Here is a 26,415-nt window from a genome sequence, read left to right as displayed (position 1 = left end):
CTTTGAAGTGTTTTGAGAGTTACTTTATGGCTCAGCATGGTGGATTTTTGTATTATCCGTTGCCTCATGAGAGTGTTTATCCTGCTATTGTACGCAGTGTTCAGTTTTGTCAATGAGGGTAGGTATGTAAATCATGTTGGTCAGATGCCGGTATCCTCACTGATTTATTTTCTGCCTTTTCCATCAGTTTTTGAGAAAGGCGTGCTGACATCTGCCATTATGACTGTGGATTTGTCTATTTTTCCTTCACCTCGTTTTCCCCACTCAGAGTCTCTAACCCATAGGAAAACGGCATTGGAAGGCCGCCCAGATGTAAAAAGCCTTGTGAAGTTTTGTGTGATTTTTAATTCTCCTAATTTTTCCTAACATTTTATCATAAAAATTTTCAAGCGTGCAAAAAGGTTGAAAGTCTTGAACAGTGAACACCCATAAATGCACCACCAGGATTCTACAGTTTATGTTCTGTTGCATTTCCTGTATTCACCATCCATCTATCAAAATATTTATTTGGGGCTGCATTTCACAGTTAGCTGTGTAACCGTTCATTCCCCCCTATGTACTTGCATGTGTATCATTCAGTGGTCATCTCAGCAAATTTTAAAGTCAAAAGTGGGGACCTAAGAGCAAGTATAAATGACCCATGTACCTGGACACCAGGGTGGGGACTGACTGTGGGAGCAGGGCAGGTGGGCAAGGCGGGGGGGCTCAAGGCAGAGGAGAGCAACAGCAGGAAATCGGGACAACTGTAATAGAACAATAAACATTTTTTAAAAAGCAGGGACTTGAAACTTAATCCAGGTACGAGGAAAGCTCTTTGAGGGAGAGGGCAGAGATGGTGCCACCAGAAGGATCTCACCTGGAAGAGCTGGGGTAGGGATGGCGCGGCCGAGGGTCCCGGTCACCTGCCCGGCTGCAGGGACGGGCTTCTGTTGGACGCGGCACTCCCTGCAGCCCGGGGCTTGTGCCTAGGGCAGCGTGCCGAGTGAGCGGAGGGCTTGCTCCGAAGGGCCGGCGTTGGCTGTGTGCCTCTGCAGACCAGAAGCCCAGACAGAGTGGAAGTTACTGGAGGCCTGCTTGGGGTCATTAAAAGAAGAGATTTGTCTTTCTTTGTCTTTTTTGAAATACCAAACCACCTTTTGGCAATTTTTTTCAAATTTATTTTTGGGCAGGTAACATAACACATGCAGAAAATTCAAGAGGCTTGAAATGGAATGCAGTGAACTGCCTCTCCGCCCTCTCTCCTGCAGCCACTAGGTGCCCCTGCCAGAGGCGGCCAGCTTCTGGTTTCTGCACAGCCTGTCGAAAAATCTATGCACACAGTAACGGTGATGATGAAGATGATGATACCACTGATAGTAACACTTACTACTGAGAGCGTACTGTACGCAAGCTTGTATTCAAGGTATTTTACCTGCATTACCTTGTTTGATCTTGGTAACGGCCCTGTGACATAGGTTATTCTCTCCATTTCAGAGGAGGCAGAGAGGGTCCTGTCGCTGAGGCAAGCTCACACTCCTCCATGGGCAGTCAGGACGTGAGTCCAGCCTTGCTGGACGTTCTGCTCTGCTCCTTTCAGTGCTCCTTGGCACCCCCTCTGTCAACAGGCCCTTCCAGCGGCCTGGCAGTAGTGCACTTAACAGTGTGACCACCTGGCTGAGGAGGCTGTGGGCTCCCTGTCCCTGGAGGACATTCAACCAAATGACGCCCTCCAAAGGCTTCTCCACCAATAGCTGTGTTTGTTTTTCCCCAGCTCTGGTTTCTGCTGCTCTCAGCCTGTGGGTTAGTCTTCTTTCCTGTCTGTAGGGGTCTCAGGTGCTTATCCTGCTTCCCTGAGCCCTGAAAGAGAGGCCCTTGTAGTGTCCGTCCCTCCCTCCCTGTTTGCAGGAAGCAGTGAGGCACAGAAGGGGCGGTGGGCGCTGCTGGCCACACGGCGAGGCTGTGGCTGCCAGGAATGCTCCTTCGTGGTCCTTTCCTGGTTACCGCCTGCCCCCGACTGGCTTATCTCCACCTTCTACCCCCACCCCAGGCCTGGCGTGAGGAGAACCTGTATGCCTGGAGAGGTTGTGGGGGGGGGCATGTGGGAAAGAGCTGAGTGAAATTCTTCACTAGGAAAAAATCTCATTTTCAAGAAAGTCTTGACAAAATGAGGCATTAAATTACAATTTTTCGGAGAGCATCGTAATTCTATTGCAGACAGCCCTTCATCATGGAATCTGAAAGCTGGGAAAATACAAAACTCATTAGATTAAAATAAACCACCTACTGCTCTGGAGAAAAGCTTATTTATCAATATCAATTTACTTATGATTACTCTGACCTGCAATTTGTTATTTTTAAGAATTATGATTTGTGTATTGCTCATATAGATATGAAATATTTTTTCTTAAATTAAGTATTTTTAAAAAATATTTTTTTTCTTAGTAAAGGTTAGAAAGTGGCTATTGGGGAGGGGAGAGAAGAAGTATCAGAAAATAAATGAAAAGAGCCTGGTGAAATAGAGGATGGTGAGGAAGTGTGTGTGTGTGTGTGTGTGTGTGTGTGTGTGTGAGAGGGGCTGAGTGGAAGCAGATGTGGACAGAGTGAACCTGAAATCAGGTGACGCTTATGTGCTTTTAAAAGAGATTTTTGGCCCTGGCCGGGGGGCTGTGTTGACTGGAGCATTGTCCCGCACGCCAGAAGGTTGTGGTCTCGATTCCCGATTGGGGCACATGCCTCGGTCATGGGTTCGGTCCCTGGTTGGGGCATGTACAGGAGGCACTCACATTGATTTTCTCTCTATTTCCTTCTCTCTCCCCCTTTCTCTCTAAAATCAATAAGCATATCCTCAGGTGAGGATTAAAAAGAGAGATTTTGATTTGTTAAGAGGAAGGACATCCTAATTAACCAAGCTGTCCAAAAGATGGAATGTGTCCTGTGTGTGAGTGAGCTTTCCATTTAAAGTGTGCAAGTTCAGGTTGAAGGTCTGTCAGGAAGGATGCTGTAAGGTTAGCAGTCCAATGAAGAGCCAGCTCTTGTCCTGTCCCGCCCTGGTATTCAGTGATCCTCTGAACTGCACACGCCGGGTTGGGCAGGTGGGGCCGTGTGGCCAGCCTCCTGGCACACAGAAGGGAGGCCCTGCACGGGGCACCAGAGAGCCCCCATGTTGAGTGTCCTGGCTCTGGCGCTCCCGTCTCCAGGTCAGTCCTTGCTATGTGGCACCAGAGAAACAGTGTGGGTGCTGGAGGCAGGGACTCTTGGGTTCCAATCCTGCTGCCATTACTTCCTGCTGCGAGACCCCTGTCGAGTCGTGGACTCTCCCTGAGCCTGTTTCCTCATCTGCAGAATGGATCAGTAAGGCCCCTCACTGGCAGTGGTGAAGGCTTATAAAGTTATAAAATCTAGCACATAATAGGCACACCCTCCACATTAACACCCTTCCCACATCTTTCCTGGGCCTTGGTTTCCCTGTCTGCAGAGTGGACCACCTGCTGAACATCTCTAGGTTTCTTCTAGCTCAAGATTTATGTGCAGGTGTGCAGGCGTTCAGTGTTCCTGGTGTGAGGAAGGAAGATGGTTGGAGTAAGGAGCTAGATTCCTGGGGCCTTAAGGCCTCCACAGGCCCATTGGCAGCTTTGGCACCTCCGTCACAGCCACCTGAACGTCTGTGAGTGGTTTTCCTGGCCAGAGCATCCCCCGGAAGTTCTCCAGGTGCATGCTCTGCCTTTGGGAGACTGGATCCCCATCTCATCCATGGGAAAGTGGAGGCCTAGAGAGGAGAGGAAGAGTATGGTCATCTGCCTCCCCCACTGCCTCATGCTCCCTACCCTTGACCCCATTTCCCAGGAAGCTCTGTGCATGGGGTGAGGGGGCAGAGGGGAAAGCCTTCCAAACTCTTGGGAGGGCCTGGCCTTGGAACACCCTTACCGTAGTCTCTCTTTGGCAGAAGCAGCTGTGCTCCGGTTTCCCTCTGTCTTTTCCTCCTCCTTTCCCTTCCAGGTATTCTTTCACATTTTCCACACCTGCTTTTGAATACCTCCTCTGCTAAACAATGCCTGTGTGAGGCTCCAGAGCCACCCAATGTGAAAAATCCAGGGCCCTAATTCTAGCAGATTTCAGAGTCCTGTGAAAGGGAGAGACGTGTATTACCCATGTGTGCGTGTGTACACGCACAGCATCCGGAGTGCTCCCATGAGGGAGTCTGTCAGTCAAGGGCACAGTCGGGTGGAGGAGGTCATGCGGAAGCCAGCTGGTAAAACCAGAGATTTCCTCGGGGAGGTGATGGCCAACCTACCCGTAGAGGAAGGAGGAGGAACTTGCTGTGCATTTTGTGCCCCTGTGGAGCAGGGGCTTGGTGACAACCAAATGGTCAACTGTACACTGCAGCTGGGGTCAGATGTGATGCCACTGCCACTCTCTGCCCCAGGACCCAGGCAGGTCCTTTGCCCCCAGAGAAGGAAGGCAGAGCAGGAAGGCCCTTGTTGGGTGGGCCCCGGTGAGAAGCACATCTGGACAGAGGTTAGTGATGGACAGGCGGAGAGAGAACCAGCTGACAGGTCCAGGAGGGCCACCTGGCCTCTGCAGGTGGGCCCGTTTGCTGGGGAGTGGGATCGGGGAGGCAGCGAGGGCTGTGGCAGCTTCGGGGCTCATCCAAACTTCAATTTTCCAGTTCAGTCAGTTGTATGAAGGTCTGAGCACTTCAGGGTTTTTGGGTTATGACTTTATCCTCTCTGAGAGTCAGTTTCACTGTCTGAAAAACAGGGTGACATTCCCTCCTCCAAATGACCTAAAAGGCCGGATGGCACTAAGCCGGGCGGGCAGGGCGGACGGAGCTCTCAGGTTTGCTCTCAGACCACCGGGCACAGTGTGGTGTGGGGTCCCGCCTTGCCTGCCCTCCGAGAGCAGGTGTGGGGGTAGTGTGTGGAGGGTGGGGACTGTGATGAGTGTGACATCAGTGACGTGTCGTACCTGCATAACAGGGCATTGCTGTCGCTACTCCTGTGGGTAGTGTTTTGTGAACTGTGCAGAAGAGACAGGGTCTGAGAATGGGACTGGGCCAGAGGACGTGTGACTCGGTTGGATCTTCACCATGTGCTAGGCGAGCTTGTGGACACTGTCCTTTAATCCTCATAACGTCCAGCCAAGTAGGTACTGTTCTCTCAGTTTGTACAGCAGGGAAACTGAGGCTGGTCAGGGGTCTGAACCATGTCTGACCCCTGGCCGAAATGTCTCTTGGTCCAACCTCTTGATGGTTCCCATGTGGAATTATCCCTTTCTCCTGCCCCATGATGAGAGAGCCTGGTGGGAACCATGTTCCTCACTGAGCTCTTAGTCGGGGCTCCTAAGCAACTTCCCCACTAGACCTTGCTGGCTCCCTCTTTCTTTTTCAGGAGCTGTGACATTAATAAGCATAAAAACAATTGAACGGCATCTCACACAATGATGTGGGGAGGAAGCTGCTGTCAGAGGCAACCTGGGAAGGAGTTATCCCAGTTCACAGGGAGAAGGATCAGTTTATCCTCAGGGAGCCTGGCCTTGCCCTTCCTCCTGGTTCCCTGGGGTGGGGACACGGCCCCTCACCGTGCGGATCCCCTCCCCCTACTTGGCCTAAAACATCTGTCCTGCCAGCTGGTGGGGCTCTGGCCTGGGCCTTTCCTGGCCCACAGCCTCAGGCTGTTCAAGCCATAAGGGGCCTCATCTGTTTATTCGATCAAACATTCATTCATCAGCTGCTGGCTGTGTACCTACTATGTGCAGTCTCTGGGCTGGCTGGGAGGAACCTTCAGCAGTCATAAAACTGTCCCGTAAACCAGAGCTCACACTGCTCCATGTCAAGTGCTTTAAAGCAGCACGAGTCACATATTAAGGATCTCAGAGGACAGAGGGACCGGCTCTGCCTAGAAGTTGGGAGGCCTCCTCAGGGAAGGTGACATTTGAGTTTCTTCCTGACAAGTGTGCCCCATATGGCCAGGTGGGAAGAAGACTCTCTGGCCATAGGGCCCTTCCCTGGTGAAGTCAGGAGCCATGCTGTCCTGAGTGGCATTTTGCAGACAAGGACGCTGAGACCCGGAGAGACCTGATTCTTTCATGGCTGTTGGTGGGCTAAGAACGCACATTTGTATCTAAGGACCAGGAGGAGAGGCAGAGGCTGAAGGGGTGTTTGTGAGAGCCTGGAGGGGGTGAGGGTGGAAGGCAAGGCTCCCTGTGCCCCTCCCTTCATCCCCACCCAGGGTCCTGTGCCAAGAAGGAGACGCTCTGTTTAGGTGACGGGCCCGGAGTCTGCTGCTGACCCCTGGCCGATCTTCAGCATCAGATTGATCCGCGATCACTTAGTTTCCTCATCTGTGAATCCGTGAAATGGGCATGACATCTGCGTGTCTAGATTTGTAGTCATACTTCCAGGAAGCCTTTGCAGAGTTAAAGTCAGCAAAGAGATGTTCTCCTGGCAGCTGCCTGGAGTCAGGGCTTTTGCCTCAGGACATAGAGGGGAAACTCCATCTCTGTGGAGAATGAAAGATGCCCAGCATTCTCGACTCCTTCTGGGCAGGTTTCAGGGTGCAGGGAATAGGAGTGGAGAGGGCAAAAGGAGAAGGGGATGAAGACTTGAATAGAGGTGACCCCCTACATCTGTCTGGTGAGAGAGGGGAAATAAGAAGGGTGCCCTGGCCCCCCTCCCACCCCTCTGTCTTGTGGAAGTTAAGTAGTAATTGACCCGCTGGTACTCAGAGTGGCCTCAGCTTTGCCCCAAGTTCCCTTGACCACCTGCATGGCCCCTGAGCCAATGGTCTTGACGTGGGTTGGGGGTCAGCATCTGGGGAGCAGAGGAGAATAGAGCCAGGAATGCCAGGGAAAACCAAGTCTACCATGGATTTCACAGAGGAGGGCCAGGACTTTCAGAAGGGCCACCAGCAAGTGAGTGGGGGGACAGGTGCAGGACCTGGGGTCTTCATTTCCATCATTGATTCTTGGGCTGAAGGTCTAAGATGGAGAAAGCAGCCCTTGTCTGTACAGTGAACAAGCCGCCACGGCTGGCCAGCTTGGCTGGCCGTGGGGCGTGGACTCTGGGTGTGCGGAGGTGGCTGGGAGAGGCTGCACAGCCTCCCCGGTGGGAGGTGAGAGGTGGGACCCAGGGAGCCTAGCAGGAGCGTCTGCACTCGCACTTGGCAGTTAACTAGTGTGGTTTTGAGAAGTTTCAGCTTCTACACTAGCTTTGTTTATTTATTTATAACTTTATTTTTACTTTTAGAAACAGCTTTATTGAGATGTAATTCACCCATTTGATACAGTTTACCCATTTAAGGTGACAATTCAATGGTTATGCATATACCGTCGTCCTTAGTGTCGGGGCTGGATGGCTCCAGGCCCCCCTGAGGAAATGAAAATCCTCAGATGCCCGGGTCCCTCCCATAAGCTATGCACAGCCTCCTGCACATTTTAGGTCATCTCCAGAGTACTTAGAACTCAATGTAAGTGCTATGTAATACAGCGTAGGTACAATAGAAATAGTTGTCATTTGATGCTGCTAGGGAACGGCAAGGAAGAATGTCAGTACACGTCCAGTCCAGGTGCAGCCGTCCTAGCCTGACTGCGTGGCCTGTGTCAGCAACTGCGACATTTTTTGAGACTAGTTTCTCTCACCGGTTAGTTGAAGCTGTGTTATGAGGAAACCATGGACATGGAGGGCTGGCTATATTCACAGAAAAACGCGACCATCTCTACCCCGTATTTTGTAACATTGTCATCCCATCAGAAAGAAACCCCCACCCTCAGTCCTAGGCAACCCCAGTGTACTGTCTGTCTCTATCCGTTCGCCTGTTCTGGACTTTTCATACAAATACAGTCATGTAATGTGTGGTCTTTTGGGGCTGGATTCTTTGACTTGGCATGAAGTTTTTAAGGCTCATCTGTGTTGTAGCACATATGAATACTTCATTTTGTGCTTGAATAACATCCCATTGTATGGATGTAGAGTAGGTCCTCCAATAACACCATTTCATACAATGTCGTTTGGCTATAACATTGATGAGATGCGGCAGGAACTTAACTCGTTTGTATCAATTAGCCCAAGGTAAAATTGGTTCTGTTACACGTTTTGCTTAAAGTTGTAGAATATATTGACTATGTTAAGTGAGGACTTACTGTTCCACATTTTGTTTATCCATTCATCTGTTGATGGACTTTTGGGTTCCTTCTACCTTTTGGCTATTAAGAATAATACTTCTGTGAACATTCAGGCACACGTTTCTGTGTGTGACATATATTTTTAGTGTATTTCATTGCTTATGCTATTACAGTTGTCCCATTTTTTCCCCTTTGCCCCCCTCCACTTGGTAACCTCCTTCCCTCCAGTAATCCCCCCTTAGTTCATGTCCATGGGTCATGAATATAAGTTCTTTGGCTTCTCAATTTCCTATACTGTTCTTAACCTCCCCCTGTCTATTCTGTACCTACCAATTATGCTTCTTGATCCCTGAAACTTTTCTCCCTGTTCTCCCCTTCCCCTCCCAGCAGATCACCCTCCATATGATCTCCATATCTACGATTCTGTTCCTGTTCTGGTTGTTTGCTTAGTTTGTTTTTATTTTTTAAATTCAGTTGTTGATTGTTGTGAGTTTGTTGTCATTTTAATGTTCATAGTTTTGATCTTTTTCTTCTTCTTAAATAATTCCCTTTAACATTTAATGTAAGAATGGCTTGGTGATGATGAACTTCTTTAGCTTTACCTTGTCTGGGAAGCACTTTACCTGCCCTTCCATTCTAAATGATAGCTTTGCTTGATAGAGTAACCTAGGCTGTAGGCCCTTGCTTTCCATCACTTTGGATACTTCTTGCCAATCCCTTCTTGCCTGCAAGGTTTCTTTTGAGAAATCAGCTGATGGTCTTATGGGAACTCCTTTGTAGGTAACCCTGTGCTTTTCTTTTGCTCCTTTTAAGCTTTTCTCTTTAACTTTTGGCAATTTAATTTTGATGTGTCTTGTTATGGGTCTCTTTGGGTCCAATTTGTTTGGGACTCTCTGTGCTTCCTGGACTTGTATGTCTATTTACTTCACCAAATTAGGGAAGTTTTCTTTCATTATTTTTTCAAATAAATTTTCAATTTCTTGCTCTTCTTCTTCTCCTTCTGGCACCCTATGATTGAGATGTTGGCACATTCAGAGATGTTCCAGAGTCGTCTTATACTATCCTCATTTTTTTTAAATTCTTTTTTCTTCTTTCTGTTCTGGTTGAATGTTTCTTTCTTTTTTTCCAAAATCATTGATTTGAATCCCAGCTTCCTTTCCTTCACTGTTGGTTACTTGTATATTTTTCTTCATTTCACTTAGTGTATCCTTCATTTCTTCCTTTATTTTGTTACCGTACTTAGTGAGTTCTCTGAACATCCTGATCACCAGTGTTTTGAACTCCGTATCTGATAAGTTGGCTATTTCCATTTTGTTTAGTTCTTTTTCTGGGGTTTAGTTCAAGTCCTTCATTCAGGCCATATTTCTCTGCCTCCTCAATTTGGCAGCCTCCTTATGTTTGTTTCTGTGTATTAGGTAGAGCTGCTTTACTCCATCTTAGCAGCATGGCCTATGTAGAAAAGGCACTTGTAAACTGTGTGGGGCGGAGCCTTGGCTAATTGCCAGGGTGAGGCAACCTGCCTCACCACTTTGTGACTCTCTGGGGGAGAGGGCCTTGGAAAGGGGTCAGTGCTACTGCCTGGCTTCTGGAGGCCTACTAGGCACTTGCCCTGCTTCCAGTCACCTCACCCTCCTGCTATAAGCTATTGGCTTCCTCCCAGCTGCTGCTGTGGGGAACATTCTAAGCCCCATTTGGGCCCTTTATGCAATGAAAATCCAACAGTTTTTCCTTCCACCCCAACCCCCACTGGTTTTTACAGCCAGAGGTACTGGGGGTTTATCTTCCTGGTTCTGGAACCCTGGGCTGTTCAGTCTGGCCTGGGGCTGGGCTCACTGGCTCCCAAGGTATCCCTCCCAATTGTTATAAACATACATGAATGTGAGGACCATTGCTGCCACCTCCATGCTGTGATGCATCCTCTCTGCCCTGGCTGTGTGATTCCTCCCCTACTACCCTTTTGGATGAATGTGGCTTCTTTAAATCCTTGGTTGTTGGACTTCCATACAGCTCAATTTCAGTTCTGGGTGGTATTGGTTATTGAGATCTGTTTGTAATTCTTTCTATGGTTGTGTGAGGAGGCGAAGTGTGTCTACGTGTGCCTCTGTCTTCTGTTAGGCATATGTACCTGGAAGTGGAATTGCTGGGTTATAGGGTAACTCTGTTTAATTGTTTGAGGAACGGCCAGGCTATTTTAAACTAGCTGCACCGTTTTACATTCCCATCAGCAATGTAGAAGCAGGGTTTCATTTCTCTACATTCTCTCCAACACTGTTATTATCTGTCTTCTTGATTATAACTATACTACTGAGTGTGAAGTGGCATCTCATTGTGTTTTTGATTTGCATTTTCCTGATGACTAATGATGTTGAGCATTTTTTTTTCATGTGCTTATTGGTCATTTGTACGTGTTCCTTGGAGAAATGTCTGTTCAGATCCTTTGTCCATTTAAAAAATCTAATTATTTATCTTTTTTCTGTTGAGTTTGAGAGTTCTTTATACAAGAAAGGACCCCCCCAAAATCCAGAATTATGTTCTGGAGGGCAAACCCCTCATAGTACAGGCTTCACCCACTAGGTGGGTGTTCTAGGAACCCATCTGTATCAGTGTACCAGCTGGCATTGTTGTGAGAGGCTGCATTCATCTTCAGGAATGTTTTTGAAGACTCTTTCAATGCATTTGCCCATTTTACGATGTGTGACTTACCAACGTACCTGCCCACACCATGCTGAGCATTCAGCAGTTTTTGACCTAAAACAGCATGATCCCCATGCTCCACCCTCCCTATTCACCTGATCTCACCTTGAGCAACTTTTTGTTTGTTTTCCTGGATGAAAAAAGTCCTCAAAGGGTAATGTATTGCCCATATGCAAGAGGTGAAACAAAAAATGGCAGAATCACTAAAAGGTATCAAAATCGGTGAGTTCAAAAACTGTCCTGAGCAGTGGAAAAAACATCTCAGTAAGTGTATTGCATGAAATGGAGAGTACTTGGAAGGTGACTGAAATTTAAACATGTAAGAATAAATACACAATCTTATGAATAAATTCTGGTTTTTTGGGTCCCTCTTCTTATATTTTAGACAAGTCCCTTATCATATGTACGATTTGCAAATATTTACTCCCATTTCTGTGGGTTGTCTTTTTACTTTCTTGATAGAATCCTCTGAAGCACAAAAGTTTAACATTTTGAAGTCTATTTTATCTGTTTTTTCTTTTGTTGTTTGTGCTCTGGTGTCATATCTTAGAAAACATTGCCAAATCCAAAGTCACAGAGATTCACAACTATTTATCTTCTGAGAGTTTGATAGTTTTGGATCTTCCATTTAGGTCTTCGATGCATTTTGAGTTAATTTTTGTACATGGAGTGAGGGAGGGTCCGACTCATTCTTTCGCACATTGCTGTCCAGTTATCCCAGGGCATCAGGTGAAGACCGGCTTTTCCTAGTTGAATGGTCTCGGCACCCTTGCTGAAGGGCTGTGGTTTGATTTCTGGACTCTCAATTCTATTCCATTGATGTCTAGGTCTACCTGTTATTAGGGACCATGCTGTCCTGATGCCTAGTTTGTTTTTAAATGAGATATTTGCTACTTCATTTAAATGTTGTTAGTAACCCAATGCTGTTAGCTTAGAAAATACAGAAAAACAACCCTGACCAGTGTGGCCCAGTTGGTTGGGCATTGTCCCACAAAGCAAATGGTTGCCAGTTTGATTCCCAGTCAGGGCACATACCTGGGTTGCATGTTCAGTCCCTAGTTGGGGAACATACAAGAGGCAGCTAATGGATGTTTCTCTCCCTCTCTTTCTTCTACCCTTCCCCTCTGTCTAAAAATAAATAAGTAAAATCTTTAAAAAAAGAAAGTACAGAAAAACAGTAAGAATAAAAGAAAATCACCTGTTATCTCTCTATAAAGATATAATAAGTATATAGATGTGTTGCTATATGATTTATACATATAAAGATACATACATATATAATTTATGTTTTTTTCCAACATGGGAACACACTATACATAGTCTTGTAGCTTGCATTTTCTATCTAACAATTTGTCACAAACATTTTTCCTTGCCAGTAAATGTTCTCTGAAAAATGTGGTTTTCCTTGGCTTCCCTGCACTCTGCTATATGAATATACCATAATTCACTCAGGTAAACCTCTGTTGTTGGTTGCTGAGTTGCCTACTTTTACTGGCATAAACAGCGCTGCTTTGAACATCTTCAAAACGTGTATTTGTGCCATGGTTCTGCTGATTGCTTTTGGAAACATTCCTATCAGTGGAATTGCTATGTCAACAGGTGTGAATATTTCTAAGGCTATGGTTTTATTGTTCCAAATGGTCTCTAGAAAGTTGTACCATCTGTGCCAAAGAGGAGTTTCATGAATAAATTAGCCACATGGAGTAGTCTGACTTAGGTCTCTTTCTGTTGTCGTGTTCCAGTTCTTGCATGAGGTGAGGCAGTGTGGGGGGATCTTGAGACATGTGCACAGAAGGTCTTCACAGGGAGCCCACTCTGCCAGATCCTCTCCCCGTGGTCAGCCCCTGGCTAGGGGTCCAGGTTCTCCCAACACTCTATAACTTAAAGTAATGGTGTGGGGAGAGAGACGACCAACCAAAGATGGCTGCTCGCCTACAGAATGCGTGCAGAGCCGTGGAAGGTGAGCACAGGGTACGAGGAGAACAAAGTGAGGATGGCCAGCTGCAGTGACAGGTGCTTAGGGAAAGCCCCTGGAGAGGGCACTATCGGCTGCGGCGTGTCAGGGAGGGGTTACAGGGTGCTGCCTGAGGGGACTGCATGCCCAGGTGGTGGCCAGGCTGATTGCCAGCTGGCGGTCCCATTCTGACTGGGCTGTCCCTTGCTGTCGTGTGTGTGCCCCGCTTTACACACGGCTTAGTGATTTTCTTCTGGGTAGTAACAGAGGTGAATGGTAGACTTTTATTTTATTTATTTTTGTATTAGTTTAAATGTATAGATAGTGGCAACCTTTATGAAATGTAAAACTTACTGTTTTAATCATTTTTAGCATTTTTATTGCAGTGAAATAGACATAAAAATTGACTTTTTTCACCATTTTAAGTGTGCAGTTCAGTGGCATTAAGCACATTCACACTGTTGTGCCGCCGTGACCACCACCTGCTGCCAGAACGCTCTCACCTTCCCAAACTGAAGCTCCGTGTCCATTAAACTCTGACTCCCCGTCCCCTCCTGGCAACCACGGTTCTGCTTTCTCTGTCTACAAATTTGGTTACTCCAGGTAATTCATATAAATGGAACCACACAGTGTTTGTCCCTTTGTGATTTGCTTATTTCCCTTAGCATAATGTCTTCAAGGTTCATTCATGTTGCAGCATGTGTCAAAATTTCATTTTTAAAGCTAAAATATATTCCATTGTGGGTATATACTATATTTCATTTATCCATTTATCCACTAATGGACATTTGGGCTACTTCCACCTTTTCGGCTCTTTTGAATAATGCTGTTCTAAACTTGGGTGTACAAATATCTGTTCAAGTCTGTTTTCTTATTTTTACATTTTTTTATATATTTAAAATTTTTATTTATTTCTTTGTTGAATTTATTGGGGTGAAATAGGTTAATAAAATTTTGTAGGTCTCAGGTGTATAGATCTATAACACCTCGCCTGTGTATTGTATGGTGTGGTCAAGTCTCTTTCCATCACCATTTATCCCCCCTTTACCCTCTTCTGCCTCCCCCACCCCCTTCCCCCGGCATCACATACTATCGTCTGTGTCTGTGATTGAGTCTGTGGTTTCAGTTCCTTGTGTGTATACCAGAAGTGGAATTGCTGGTTCATGTGGAATTATATGCTCAATTTTTTGAGGAATCGCCACACCGTTCCCCATAGTGGCTGCACTATTTTATATTCTCACCAGCAATGCACAAGAGTCTCAATTTTTCCGCATCCTTGCCAGCGTTCGTTTTATGTTTTCTTTTTATATGAGCCATCGAATGGGTGTGCAGTGGTATTTTATTGTGATTTTGGTTTGCATTTCTCTAATAACTAATAATGTTGAGCATGATTTCATATGCTTTTTGGCCATTTGTATATCTTCTTTGGAGAAATGTCTATTCAAATCCTTTGCCCATTTTTTAATCTTTCTCTTTTTTTTGCTGTTGAGTTTTAGGAGTTCTTTGTATACTTTAGATATTAATTCCTTATCAGATATGTGATAGGCAAATATTTCCTGTGAGTTGCTTTTCTACTTTGTTGATAATATTCTTGGATGTACAAAACTTTTTCATTTAACCAAGTACAATTTATCTTTTTTTTATTGTGTGTGCTTTTGGTGTCTGTTATATCCAAGAAATTTTTGCCAAATTTAATGTCATGGATCCCCTCTGTGCTTTCTTATATGGTTACATAGATTTCAGAGCATTAGCATCAGCCATTTGTTGTTTCGATAAAGTCACATTACCTACCACTGCAATAATCATTCACTCTCACTCCTGTGTCTGTGGGTCAATTGGAGGGCTAGCAAATTTAGGTCAGCCAGGGGTAGCTGACCTAAATTCTGGGCTCTGCCCAGGGCATGCTCTTCTCAGGTTGAAAGACAGGAGCTCAAAAGACAAGACCCCTGGGCACAGGGGTCATTCTTCTGCTAATGTGAAGGTTGGCCTGAGCATCCATTGGTCAGAGCAAGTCACATGGCTGAGCCCAGCATAAAGGGCGGAACATCATACTCTGGCCACCATAAGACCCCAGCAGGGGTGTAGATGCCTATTCCTATTTGAGTGAAGAGTTAGGACCTGCAATTTGATCGACCACAGTGATGGCCAAGGGGTGGGAATGAACTCAGCAGGTTTGAGGCTGAGAGGGGGTAGTGGGCCTGAAATATGCTGACCCAAGGGGTAAGGATGAAAGTTCCACTTACTGGATGCATTGGATATTGATTAACTGAATAAATCAAAATAATGTATCCATGGAAGCAAATTTACCAAGATGGGAAAGGCAAAAACAGGAACCTATTTGGCGAAGAAACTGAACACTTCCAGATAGGTGAAATGTTAGAGACATCTAGGAGGGGATGTTAAGTGGGCAAATGGCTCTAAGAGGTAAAACAGACTTTGCTTGCAAGGAGCTGAATCTTTTAGGAAAAGGATGGTGTGTGCATGCCTAAATAACCCACACAGCTGGGATAGCTGCCTTCAAAAATCTAAGAGGGTTGAGGGGAGATGAGGATCCCACTTCTGGCAAGGACCGGGATGGCTTCGTGGAAGGAGTGGCATTAGTGTTATGCCTTCAAGATGGAGCCAGGTGTGCTGCAATTGGGTGGGGGGTGGGGAACAAGCTGGCCAAAGCACAGAGGGAGAACACAGGTTGTGGTGACTGGTGGTGACCCCAGTGAGGGGACGATGCAGATTTCAGTACTGTCCCAGAGCACTAGGCAAGGTGCTATTAGCTACGGCCTTGCTGGTGAGTCGGGGGGACAGGAGAAAGCTGGCCTTGATCGACCCCATTTTCCTCCGAGCTCTGGCCGGGGGCTGAGGATTGGAAGCCTCAGCTGCCTTTCTTGGAGGTTAAAAAAGAGTGAGTGCCCAGTGCTGCAAAGACGTGGGGAAACCAGCCTTTCCTAACTGCCAAGGGGAGCACAACTGGATGCATCCTCCTTGGAGTGTGTCAACAGCTAGAAAAACATGAAAATGTCCTCTTCCTAGATGTAGTCATACATGTATGTAGACATAGCAATACAAGATATCCACCGTGGCTTTGTCAAAGGAAAAGGTTAAAAACAACCTACGTGTCCATCAGCAGCGGACTCGTTAAATCAGTCACGGTCTTCCCGTATAGTAGAAGACTCCGCAGTTGTCGAGAAGAACGAGGCTGCCCTCTGTACATGGAAACAGAACAGTCTTCAGGATGCACTGTCACGTGAAAACGCCAGGCGCAGGACAGAATGAATAACATTCAGATTTTTGTTAAAAGAGGGGGAGGTACCTGTGTGCTGTGCCCTTACACATGCACACAGAACTTCAGGAATGCTACCTCGCAGGTGGCCTTTGGGAAGGAGGCGTGGGGCTTGTGGAGAAGGGAGACTCATCCTGCTGCACACCCTTTTATGTAGTTATTTGCTGTGTCCAGTATTACTTCCAGACAGAATAATCAAAATATATCTTCCGCTGAATGATTTTTTAAAAATTATAGGTTGAGGGGACTCAGAGACACCAGGCTCATGTGGAGGATGCTGGGCCACTGTGACACCGCCTGGGGTCTCAGGTTGTGCCCCTCCCAGCCCTGCCTCACTCACCCGCCCCCCCCACCCCGCCCCCAGGCATCTCTCAATGGGAGCTTGAGGGAAGGACCCAGAGGAGGTCATAAGAACAGAATGGCCTCGAGATGGTCTTTTTCTCCCTTCCAGGTAGGGGCCTTCTTAGTGACCTTCCATCACAGCAGTCTCTCCGCCCAGCAGCCTGCATAGTGTGGGCTCTGAAGCGTGGCCATTGGTGGCTGACAGTGGCTTGCCCATTAGCGGCCCTAATGGTATCGTCTGCAGGTGCCTCCTTGCATGCATGAACCTCTCTGTGTGTAGTGGTGGTGAATAATCCCCAAATTGTATTTGATTTCTGCAGTGTATTTTTGTATTTCTATTCAAAGTTGAGTGCGTCCGATTTTATGGGAATTTATAATAGTTCAGACTAAATCGCGGTGCCCTGCTGTGAAAATCTCCCACTCCGAGGACCTGAGCCACTGCTCAGATGTCCCCTCCTGTCCTCCCCTTCCCTTCCCTCCCCTCCGGCTCTGTCCCGTCTTGCCCCTTGCCTGCTGGGATGAGAGGCAGGGCTGTCACCAGGCGTAGTGTACCCTCTGCCCCCACACTTCCGACTGGGCTGCAGGGAGAGGTGGGACATGGCGACTGTGAGGGTCCTGCCCCAGGAGTTGGGGCCAGAAGGGGCTGGTTTCCCAGAAAAGGGGAGTGTGCTTTGCTCTGAAGCAACAAGGAACACACCTTCCAGTCCCTGTCCAGAAAACCAGCCTGCAACAGGCTCCATCTTTGTTTTGGTCCAGAAGCATTTGGTCAAACCCCTACAGATGAGGAGGAGCTTTGCAAGGAGCCTGCTTCTTCCAGCCTGGCAAAAGGTGTAGAGACGGGAAGGAGGGGCCCTCCAAGGTTGGGCTGGAGGACCCAGCTAGGCTGTGGGCATCTTGTGGACACATCGCCTGCAGGGGCTCACAGGGCCCAGTCTGTGTATATAACCATTTGAATATACACTGTGCTTTAATTAAAAAAAAAATTTAAAACCTCACCCAAGAATATGCTCATTGATTTGAGAGCGAAGAAGGGAGAGAAATATCTCTCCCTTTGAAAGAGAAATATCAATGTAAGAGAGAAAAAAAAAAGTCAGTTGCCTCCCTCATGCACCCCAGCCATGGATTGAACCTGCACCGTAGCTATGTACCCTGACTGGGAATCAAACCCACAGCCTTTAGTGTACGGGACAATGCTCCAGCCAACTGAGCTACCTGGTCATGGCAATATACATTGTTCTCTTAAATTGTTAGTCCTCACCAGGGAAAGGAGAGCCCTCAGTACAGGGCTGAGTTTCTGACCTGGGCCTTACCTCAAAGGCCTTGGTTGTAGCCCATTCTGCTGTTTGTGGGTCCCCACAGATGGAACACGGAGACATCCTGCTGGTGGTAGGCACAGTCAGAACTCCTGCTCCCAGTGTGCGAAGGTAGCATCCTGGGCTCTCAGGGCAGAGAGGCAGGGCCTCTGGCCGTGGACCCACTGTCTGCAAGGGAGGGAGCTCCCTGTTCTTAGAAGGGACTGAGTGAGAGCACAGGGTGCAGCTAGCCAGAGGGCCACCGAGGGCCTTCCCAGTTCCTCCGGTGTTCTGACCTGGCACGGCTGCCTCCAGGGAGGCTCCGCAAAGTATAGGAAAGAAATCAGAGTTGTCTGTTCGCAGGCTGGCAGTGTTTCAGCGGGGTGGGCATAGGCTAGGCCTCTGATTGTAAAAATGACGGGCATGTGTTATGGAAAATTTGGAAAATACAGAAAGTATGTAGAAGATCAAATCATCTATAGCCTCACCAGATAAAATCACTGTTTCACAGAACAGTCCAGTACATGCAGCACCCCCCAGCACACACACACATGTGTATCCACACATGGGCCTCTGTGGGCTTCCTGTGGGTGCCCTGCAGTGGAACCAGTGACCTGTTGGGGGTCTGGGCCATTCCGCTGTCATAAATGACACAGCAGTGAACGTTTCTGAGGCTTAGTGTCCGTGCACGGACATGATGATTTCTGCAGCCCGCACTGTGGAAGTGGAATGGGTGGGCCAGACAGGCGTCCACATTTTGAGGCTCTTCGTGCAATTTTCAAATATTGATTGATTCTCAGCCGTGTTGCCTCAACTTTAGGGTGTGGGAGCCTTGGGAATCCTGTCCCTCTGGTGGCTTTAAGGACCCCTTACATGCCTATGACTCCCACATTTGCATCTCTAGCTGCACCTTGGGCCTGAACTCTAGTTGGGGGCACTTTGTTGTCAACAGCCATGGCAAAGTCACCACGTCCCAACCTGAACTTCTGCTCTTGCCCCTTGGCTAGTTCCACCCACAGCTATCTCCCGTGCTGGTTAATAGCCACTCCATTCTTCCTGGTGCTTGGGCCAAAATCCTCAGGTTTGGTTCTTTCTAGCAGCGCCACATCCTTTTCAATAGGAAATTCTCTCAGATCTGCCTAGAAATATGTCCAGAACCTGCCAGATCTCATGCCCCGCCCCCACGTCCCTGGCTGCAGCCCCCAGTCATCTCTGGCCCACATGGCTGCACTAGCCTCTGCGCCTGTCTGCCTGTTTCTGCCTTTGCCGCCTCCAGTGAGTCCTCAGCACAGCAGCCGGAGAGCTGCTGTAACACTCGATTCATTCATAGCACTCCTGGCTGTCTGAAGACCACAACTTCTAGTTTATCCACATCAGTGGCCGACAGAGGCCATCCTGGGCCTGTTGTCTCCCTCCCTGGGCTCGTTTCCTGCAGCTCTCCCCACTGTGCACCCTGTTCTAACTACACTGGCCTCCTCACTGTTCCGTGAGCACACTAGCACACTTGCCTCAGGACCTTTGCACAGGCTGTCCCCTCTGCTTGGAAGGTGTTTCTCCCAGGAATCCACATGGAGGCTTGCTTTCTTGATTCCTCGTGTGTTTGCTCATGTGTCACCTTCAGTGATACTCAGATGACCCTCAACTCTGCTCCTTTCCTCTTTCCTTAGCACTTGCCTTCTGAACAGTCTGTAGAACTTGCTCATCTGCACTGTCTGTGTTGGTCTTTCCTGGGAGTGGCAGCTCCCCCACCGCAAGGTTTCAGTTTGTTTTCACCTGTACTCTGGTGTCTAGCACAGTGCCTGGTACACAGCAGAATGTCCAGGCAGATGTGTGCAGTGTGGCCGGACCTGGCCCAGCAGCCTCTCCCTGCAGCTCACCAGCTCTCTGGGGTATAAGTGGAAGCTTTGATTTGATTTGGGGAGTGATTCCCGTGTGCGGTGACACCCTGGTGCTGAAACTGTGCCACCTGCCGAGCCTTCCCTGCCGGCCCGAAGCCCAGACCTGCCAGAGCAGCAGGTCCCCATGAGTGGATGAGAGGAGAAGGTGGACCCAGTGTGATTAGGGCTGTGCCCTGAATCTGCGTAATTTTGTAGCCCACACCCACCAGGGATAAGGGGGTTGTTAGCCTCTCGAGGATGGTGCTGCAGGGAGGCAGGGAGGGTGAGGCAGTGGGGGCTGGGCCACGGCTGGCACTGCTTACATTGTCTTATTGGTGCTGGTACCAGAACCAACACCCATGGGATAACAACAGCCCAGAAGGCAGACTAAAGAGGAACCTGCCTGCCATCCCCACCTCATGCCTTCATCCTGGCACATGTGGCTCGGCCTCCCTTCTGGCCTTGACACAGGGTGGCTCTGAGGCATGTTGGAAGCCTCACCCAGCTCTGCTGATTCGCCTCTGAGTGAAGGCAGGCTCCCTCCCAGGCTCTCCCTACCAAGTCCTTGGCCTGGGCCCTGCCCTGGGGTAGATACCTGAGCTCAGTGAGGGTTAGGGCTAAGCTGGAGACTGACCTGTAACAGCCATCAGAATGGGGTTCAAATCCAGACTTGACCACTCACTGGCTCTGTGACCATGGACACATGACGTAACCTCGCTGAGTCCCAGCACATGGAGAACACCATACATCCAGAACCTGGCATGTAACATGTGCTCCATAAATGTCAGCATTATAATCCCTTGAAATCTGTGCAGCTCACAGCTCACCTCCTCTAGAGGAGCCTGGGCTTCTCTCTCCCGGTGGCCCGAGCTGTGACAGTCTCACTCACTTGCTTGGCCCCTAGCACATGCTCCCAGCCATTTTCACAGCCCTGTACTCTCCAACAGTGCCTGGCACAGGGCTTGGCACGAAGAAGGGCATGAGAATTAGAAGTCTGAGGGCTTTGGGGCCTGGCCCTGTTTTCTTGGCTGTGAGTATGTCTGAGCAATTTCTGGAAGGCTCCCTGTAAGATTGGCTCTAAGCTAGGCCCCGAGAGATTTGGGGACAGCTGGCTGTGACCCTGCTCATACCTCTGGGGCAGGTAGTTGCCACATCTTCCTAGGCCCAGGCAGGGAGCTCAGCACAGAAGGGTGTGTCTGTGTTTTCCGGTCTCAGCGGGAACTCAGCCTCGTCCTGAGTATGGTGCGGCCTCACACACTGGATGAGGCCCTGTAGTTCTGCTGGGCAGGAAGTCAGATGGCCAGGAGGCTGTTGCTCAGGGCGGAACAAGATCAGGCTCTCCCTGGGGGACACGTGTCACTCTCCACAGCCCCCGTGCCAGCAGCCACAGGTAGCATCTGTCACAATGCCCTGCCTGGAAGTGGGGGCCCAGGTCCTCTTGTCACTGCCATTGGCCTCTGCTGCCTCTGGGCCTTGCTTTCCTCTGCAAAGCCAAAGCGGCCAGAGGAAGAACAACATCTGGGATATCAGGGAATACCCAGCAGCAAGACGGCCCACCTTGGCCTGGCTGTTTTGCCTCAGTCTTTGAAGTCTGTGCCACCTCACCTTAGTGTCTGTGCCACCTTGTCCCCCTGTTGGGGATGGAGAGTCATGATGGCGGGAAGATTTTCCCTGCCTCTGGATGCTCTGGAGGTGGCCCCTGCCAATTCTGCACAGTAGGGGACTATTTTGGCCACCCCTGATTGACAGATGGGGGCACGCACTGAAGCAGTGTGATCACCTGTGAAGGGGAAGGAGGTGATCAGACATTTAAGGAGAGAGGCTGGGGGCGCAGGGTACCCGGCAGTGTCAGAGCCGGAGCCAGCACCCTGGAAGGCAGACACATTAGACACGTGTATGTGTTGTGTGTGCGTGCTCACTTCTTGGCAGACATGTGTCCTGTGTATCATGTTGGGTGTTTGTACTGAGCTCCCGGAGGAAGGGGCTGTGCCTTGCCCTCTCACAGGTGAGGGAACAGGTGGCGGTGGCGGTGTGAGGAGCGGAGTGGCACGATGGAAGTAGTGTGGGGCTTGGTTCTGGTCCTAGAGTGGCCCTGCCGGGTCTTCATTTTCTCGTCTGTGAAATGGGGACAAGATATCTATGTCATAGAAAGGTTTTGGGAGACTAAATAAGAATAGTACCCCATGATAATCCCTGGCCTGTGGGAATTTTCCCTTCCTTCCTCATTCCCTCCCTTCCTTCCTTCCACTGAGAACGTCCTGCAATCCCCGGCAGAATGGTGCGCTCTCCCCAGCCGTTCCTAGGTGATGTTCTCAGCAGGTGTTGTTTAATCCTCATAACATCTGGTTTGGAAGCGTGGAGGGATGGAAAAATTTTTTAAAGACACTCACTCACTATGAGATGTCAGGTTGTCACTTAATTGCCCTGTGCCTTGGTTTCTCCACTTGTAAATCAGGGCTAATGCTAGCAATGCTAGCCAGCTTCTTCGCAGGATAGAGTAGAATAAAGATAACAGATGGAAAGTGGTTTGCACATTTAGAAAAAGGCGCCATGCTCAGCCTCACTAGTAGTTAGAGAAATGCAAATTAAAGCCACGAGGCTGTACCATTTTTCACGCGTCTCATTGGCAGTCATTTAAAAGAGTGATGGCTTCCAGGTGGGCACAGAGGCCCTCTCATGCCCTGCTGGCGGGAGTGGGAACTGCTACAACCTTTCCAGAAGGCTGTACGGCAGAGTCGAGCAGCTTATGCCCACACTCTGCGTCGTGTTTAGTTGACCCTGTGATCCCTCTGTTAGAGAACCAGGCTCAGGAGCCGCCGAAGTCCCGGGCTGCTACCTGTATCGGGATGATCACTTCATAAGTTATGTAAATGTCCAATCACTGGGCTGTACACCTGAAACTAACATAATACTGTATGTCAACTCTAATTAAAAATAACTTATTAAAAAATATAAATAAATAAAAACATAAGCCCCCTTCCAATGAAAAAGTGCAGCGAAACATCGATGTGCAAAATGAGAGCATCAAAGTCCCAACACAGGGACTTGCAGAGATGTGTCCACGGTGGCACTGCCTGGGGTGGCAGGAACCTGGAACAGCCAAATGCCCAGCAGTGGGCGTTTCCAATACGATACGTCACACTGGGAACTATCACTCAGCTCTTAAAAAGGAGGAGGTCGATATAGCAGTGTTGACCTGCAGGGTTTTCTGTGAAATATTATGACATGAGAAAAGCAAGGTGCTTTTGTGCGTGGAGACTGCGTTGTTCTGAAGCTGAACGGCAGACCCTGCTCCATACACGTGCGCATGGCGAGCGCCCTCGCCTGGGTACAGTGAGGGCCTTGGGGGGAGCATGCCTGGCCCAACCTGCCACTCCGGTTATCAAACCAGTCGTGTTTGGCTCACAAAAATGGAATTATTTGCCAACATTTAAAAACTGGATTCATGTAAAACGCCAAATTTCCAGCTATTCATTGAGAAAAATCAGAACCTCTGGACACCACATTCCCTCTTGGCTGAAACACAGCAGCAGCTGTTACTTTTGGACAGAGCATGTGGCCTCGGAATGGCCACTGTCTCCAGCCACCAAGTGTCTCCCTCATTAATAGCCCCTGCCTGGCCCCTGAGAAGCTGCAGGTTGCACCCTGGGATAGGCCGTTGGTGTTCGGAAACTCGAGGGGGGTGGGGGCAGGAATGCAGAGAGATGATGAGGGCATTTGTCTTTATCGAAATACATCTTAGAATCTTTTATTCTTCAGATGACTGCTTCACACCTAGTAATTAGGACACTTTAAGTACAACATTAGGAAAAAACAAAAGGGCGCCATGGGCCACTGCACGTTGTGTGGGTCTGGACCGCCTGGGGGGTCACTGCATTGTCGTCCACTCGGGCACAGGGCACAGAGAGAGGCCACGCCAGGCATGGAATACGGCGTCTGACCTCCGGGCCTTTTTTTAATTTCTTGTGCCTAGATCCTGCAGAAATGTGGAAGAATCTAAAAAAAAAATCCCTTCCTTTAGCCCTGACCAGTGAGGCTCAGTTGACTGAGCATTGTCTCACAAAGTGAAAAGTTGCCGGTTCAATTCCTGGTCAGGGCACATACCTGGGTTGCAGGCCCAAGTCCTTGTTGGGGGCATGTGAGAGGCAGCCCATTAATGTTTCTCTCACCCACTGATGTTTCCCTCCCTCTCCCTCCCTCCCCCTCTCTCTGAAAATAAATAAATAAAATCTTTTTTAAAAAAGTCCTTTCCTCTGGTTCCCTTTACCTCCCTGTGTTGTTCCTGATCATTTATTGATAAGGGAGGCGGCATGCCAACTTGGGTCCAGATGCTGGACCCTCATTCACTAGGTGGGGGTCTCTGAGCAAATAGTGTTGTGACTCCCAGCCTTCAGACCCTGCCTGTGGACTGGGAGGGCAACCCGCCCAGGCAAGGCGCCCAGGGTGTACTCACCTCGGGATGCCGGGCGGGCCGGGTTAGGCCCTGTCGGGGTGCGGAGGTGAGTGGATCAGGTCCCAGCATTGACAGGGCTGACGGTTCCGTGGGAGTAGCAGCTGAGGAGCACAGGCCCCTCCCATGTCACTGCCAGTCTCCAGGGAGGTCTGTCCCGAGCCACTGCGGGGGTAGGAAGGAGCCAGGGACCATAGCCCTGCTGTAACGGGCCAGGTAGGCCACTCTCCGCCACCCTTAGAGATCGGGTCTTGCCCTGCCCAGCCTCTGGGGGGTGGGCCCCAGATCTCTCTGGAGCTTAGCTCTGAGCCCCCGTAGTTTCAGCTCCAACTTTCCAAAGACTTGTTGTGGGGCCCTGGGTGGGTCAGCTCCCCTCTCTGTGCCTTTTTGAACCCTGTAACTCATAATGTTATGGGATAATATGGTAGATATTTAAAAAAACAAAACAAAACAGAAAAAACATGCCTGTCAAGCACTTAGGCTGGGGTGAGGCAGGGGCAGTGGGCCCGCCAAGCCCACTCTTAGACCCCTGTCTCCCTTCTCAGCACCCGTCTCCTGTCCCTGTCCCCAGACTGACCAGGCTCCATCACTCACTCGGAGTGCTGTTCTGGAGGATGGAGGCAGCAGCTCCTCCTTCCGCCCACTGAGCCCAGGATATGTCATGATCCTACACGGGTGCCGCTGAGGAGCTTCACCCTTGGCTGAGCAGCCGGCCCCCACAAGGACAAAGAGGGCATGTTGCCCCTGCCCCCAGGCCAGTCTCTCCCAGGCTGCTCTGTAATACCCGGGATTGGAAGGTGATCAAACCCAACGACACAGACCCTCCCCAGCCTGCCTCTCCGTCCATTTGAGCCGGTTCCCTCTTTTTCCTTCTCCCTGGAGCTGCAGGGGTGGGGAAGCACTAGAGGGCCTTAAAGAACAGCTCCCCCTGCCCCCACCAATAGGAGGATTCTCATGCTCACTTTCTTTGTGTCCCCAGGAGCCATGAGGTGCCACGTTGCTACCAGCTGCCACGTGCTCTGGCTTTTTGTGCTGATCTCTGGATCCTGGGGTAAGTTTAATTCTTTTTTCCCTCACAGCCAGCATGGGAGGGAGCTGCCCTGGGACTCTGGAGATCGTGCCTTGCTGCGTGACTGGGTACACACTTCCCTCTCTGGGCTTCTGCAGGTCTCGCAGGGCTGAAAATACTCATCCCCAGGGCCTGGGGCACTGGAGGGGGTAGGAGGAGCCTTGAGAAATACTTGAGCTCTAAGGGAAGGAGGCATCTGTGACCCTGAGCTGTCCTTCTGGGATGCAGGACTGGCCACAGTTGGGCTCAGTTTTCCAGCTGTCTTTTGAGTACCTGCTGTGTGTCTCCTGTGCCAGCTCTGGGGGTGTGGAAGAAATGACTCATTCTCGAGTTCAGAGGTTCTTGGGTGAGAAAGACCTACCTAGGGTTTACTCTGATGCGGGGTGAAGAGAGTGGTTGGTATTAAAGGACTTACGTGGCTCCAGAGAAGCCCGTCGGAAGGAAAGATTAATGGGACCGGCAGGGATAGGAGACACCCCGCCAGAAGGGAGACATTCAATCTAGGCTTTAAAGACTGAGAGGTAGTTTTAAGATAGGGGTTTGGGAAGTAGGGGATCCTGCAGGAGGGAAGAGCCTGAGCAAAGGCGAGGAGGGGAGGGGCCTTTTCTCTGTGCAGGGAGGACCAGCCCTCCTCCTTCTGGGCCTCATGGCAGCCAGGCCAGGGCCACCTCTAGTGCCCACTGAGGAGGCCAGGAAAGACCTGGGCATATGCCTCTCCTGGACCGCAGGATCGAAGAACTCCGTTCTGATCTGAAGGAAGGCCAGGGCAGCAGTCACAGCTGGCACCATGTCCCTGGGGTCCAGGGTGTCCTTGGGGAAGAACTGTGGGCACGGCGTGCCTGGCGACAGGCAGATGCATTCCTGAGGGAGGCCAGCTTCTCCCACTCCAGGGAGCTGGGAGCCTCTGCAGGAAGCCATAGCCTCAAGCTTGTTGGAGCGACACTGGCATCCTGCTGCCAGGAGTCCTGGCCACTCCTGCTCTTTCTGGGCCTCCATGCCTGGAGGGGCCTCCCCTGGAAAGCTCCTGTGACGCGGGCTCACTGCCTTCCAGGCAGTCCAGGGTCACGGCGCAGTCACAGAGACTCTCGGGCAGAGCCAGAAGGGGTCTCAGACCCTCCCTCACTCCTGGCCCACTCTGTGGAGGAGAAGCTGATGCCTTGAGGAGCAGCCGGCCCGAGGTCGTTCAAAGCAGGGCTCAGCTGGGTCTCGGCTCGGGTCTCTGATCCTCCACAGTGGCTTTGTTGTTTTTTTAAATCCTCATCAGAGGACATGTTTTATTTTGCTCATAGAGAGAGAAAAAGGGATTGAGAGAGAGCTCGGTGGGCAAGAGAAACATCGATTGGCTGCCTTTCGTACGTGCCCT

The 26,415-nt window shown here is 49.6% G+C and overlaps 1 protein-coding gene across 4 annotated transcripts in view; it reads left to right on the top strand.

The window, feature by feature from the left end:
- CDH23 (cadherin related 23) overlaps nucleotides 1–26,415 on the top strand; it is a 410,614-nt gene that overhangs the window by 18,819 nt on the left and 365,380 nt on the right. For all 4 annotated transcript variants that reach the window (XM_028511340.2, XM_036026831.1, XM_028511341.2 and 1 more), the window contains exon 2: nucleotides 24,963–25,034. In XM_028511340.2, the coding sequence (XP_028367141.1) occupies nucleotides 24,968–25,034 (67 nt within the window). In that variant the 5' untranslated portion in view covers nucleotides 24,963–24,967. The remainder of the gene's footprint in view (nucleotides 1–24,962; nucleotides 25,035–26,415) is intronic.

This window comes from Phyllostomus discolor, chromosome 5 (assembly GCF_004126475.2).
Source record: "Phyllostomus discolor isolate MPI-MPIP mPhyDis1 chromosome 5, mPhyDis1.pri.v3, whole genome shotgun sequence".
In the NCBI taxonomy this organism is placed as follows: domain Eukaryota; kingdom Metazoa; phylum Chordata; class Mammalia; order Chiroptera; family Phyllostomidae; genus Phyllostomus; species Phyllostomus discolor.
The sequence above is the reverse complement of the archived record's forward strand: the minus strand, read 5'-3'. Positions and strand labels throughout refer to the sequence as shown.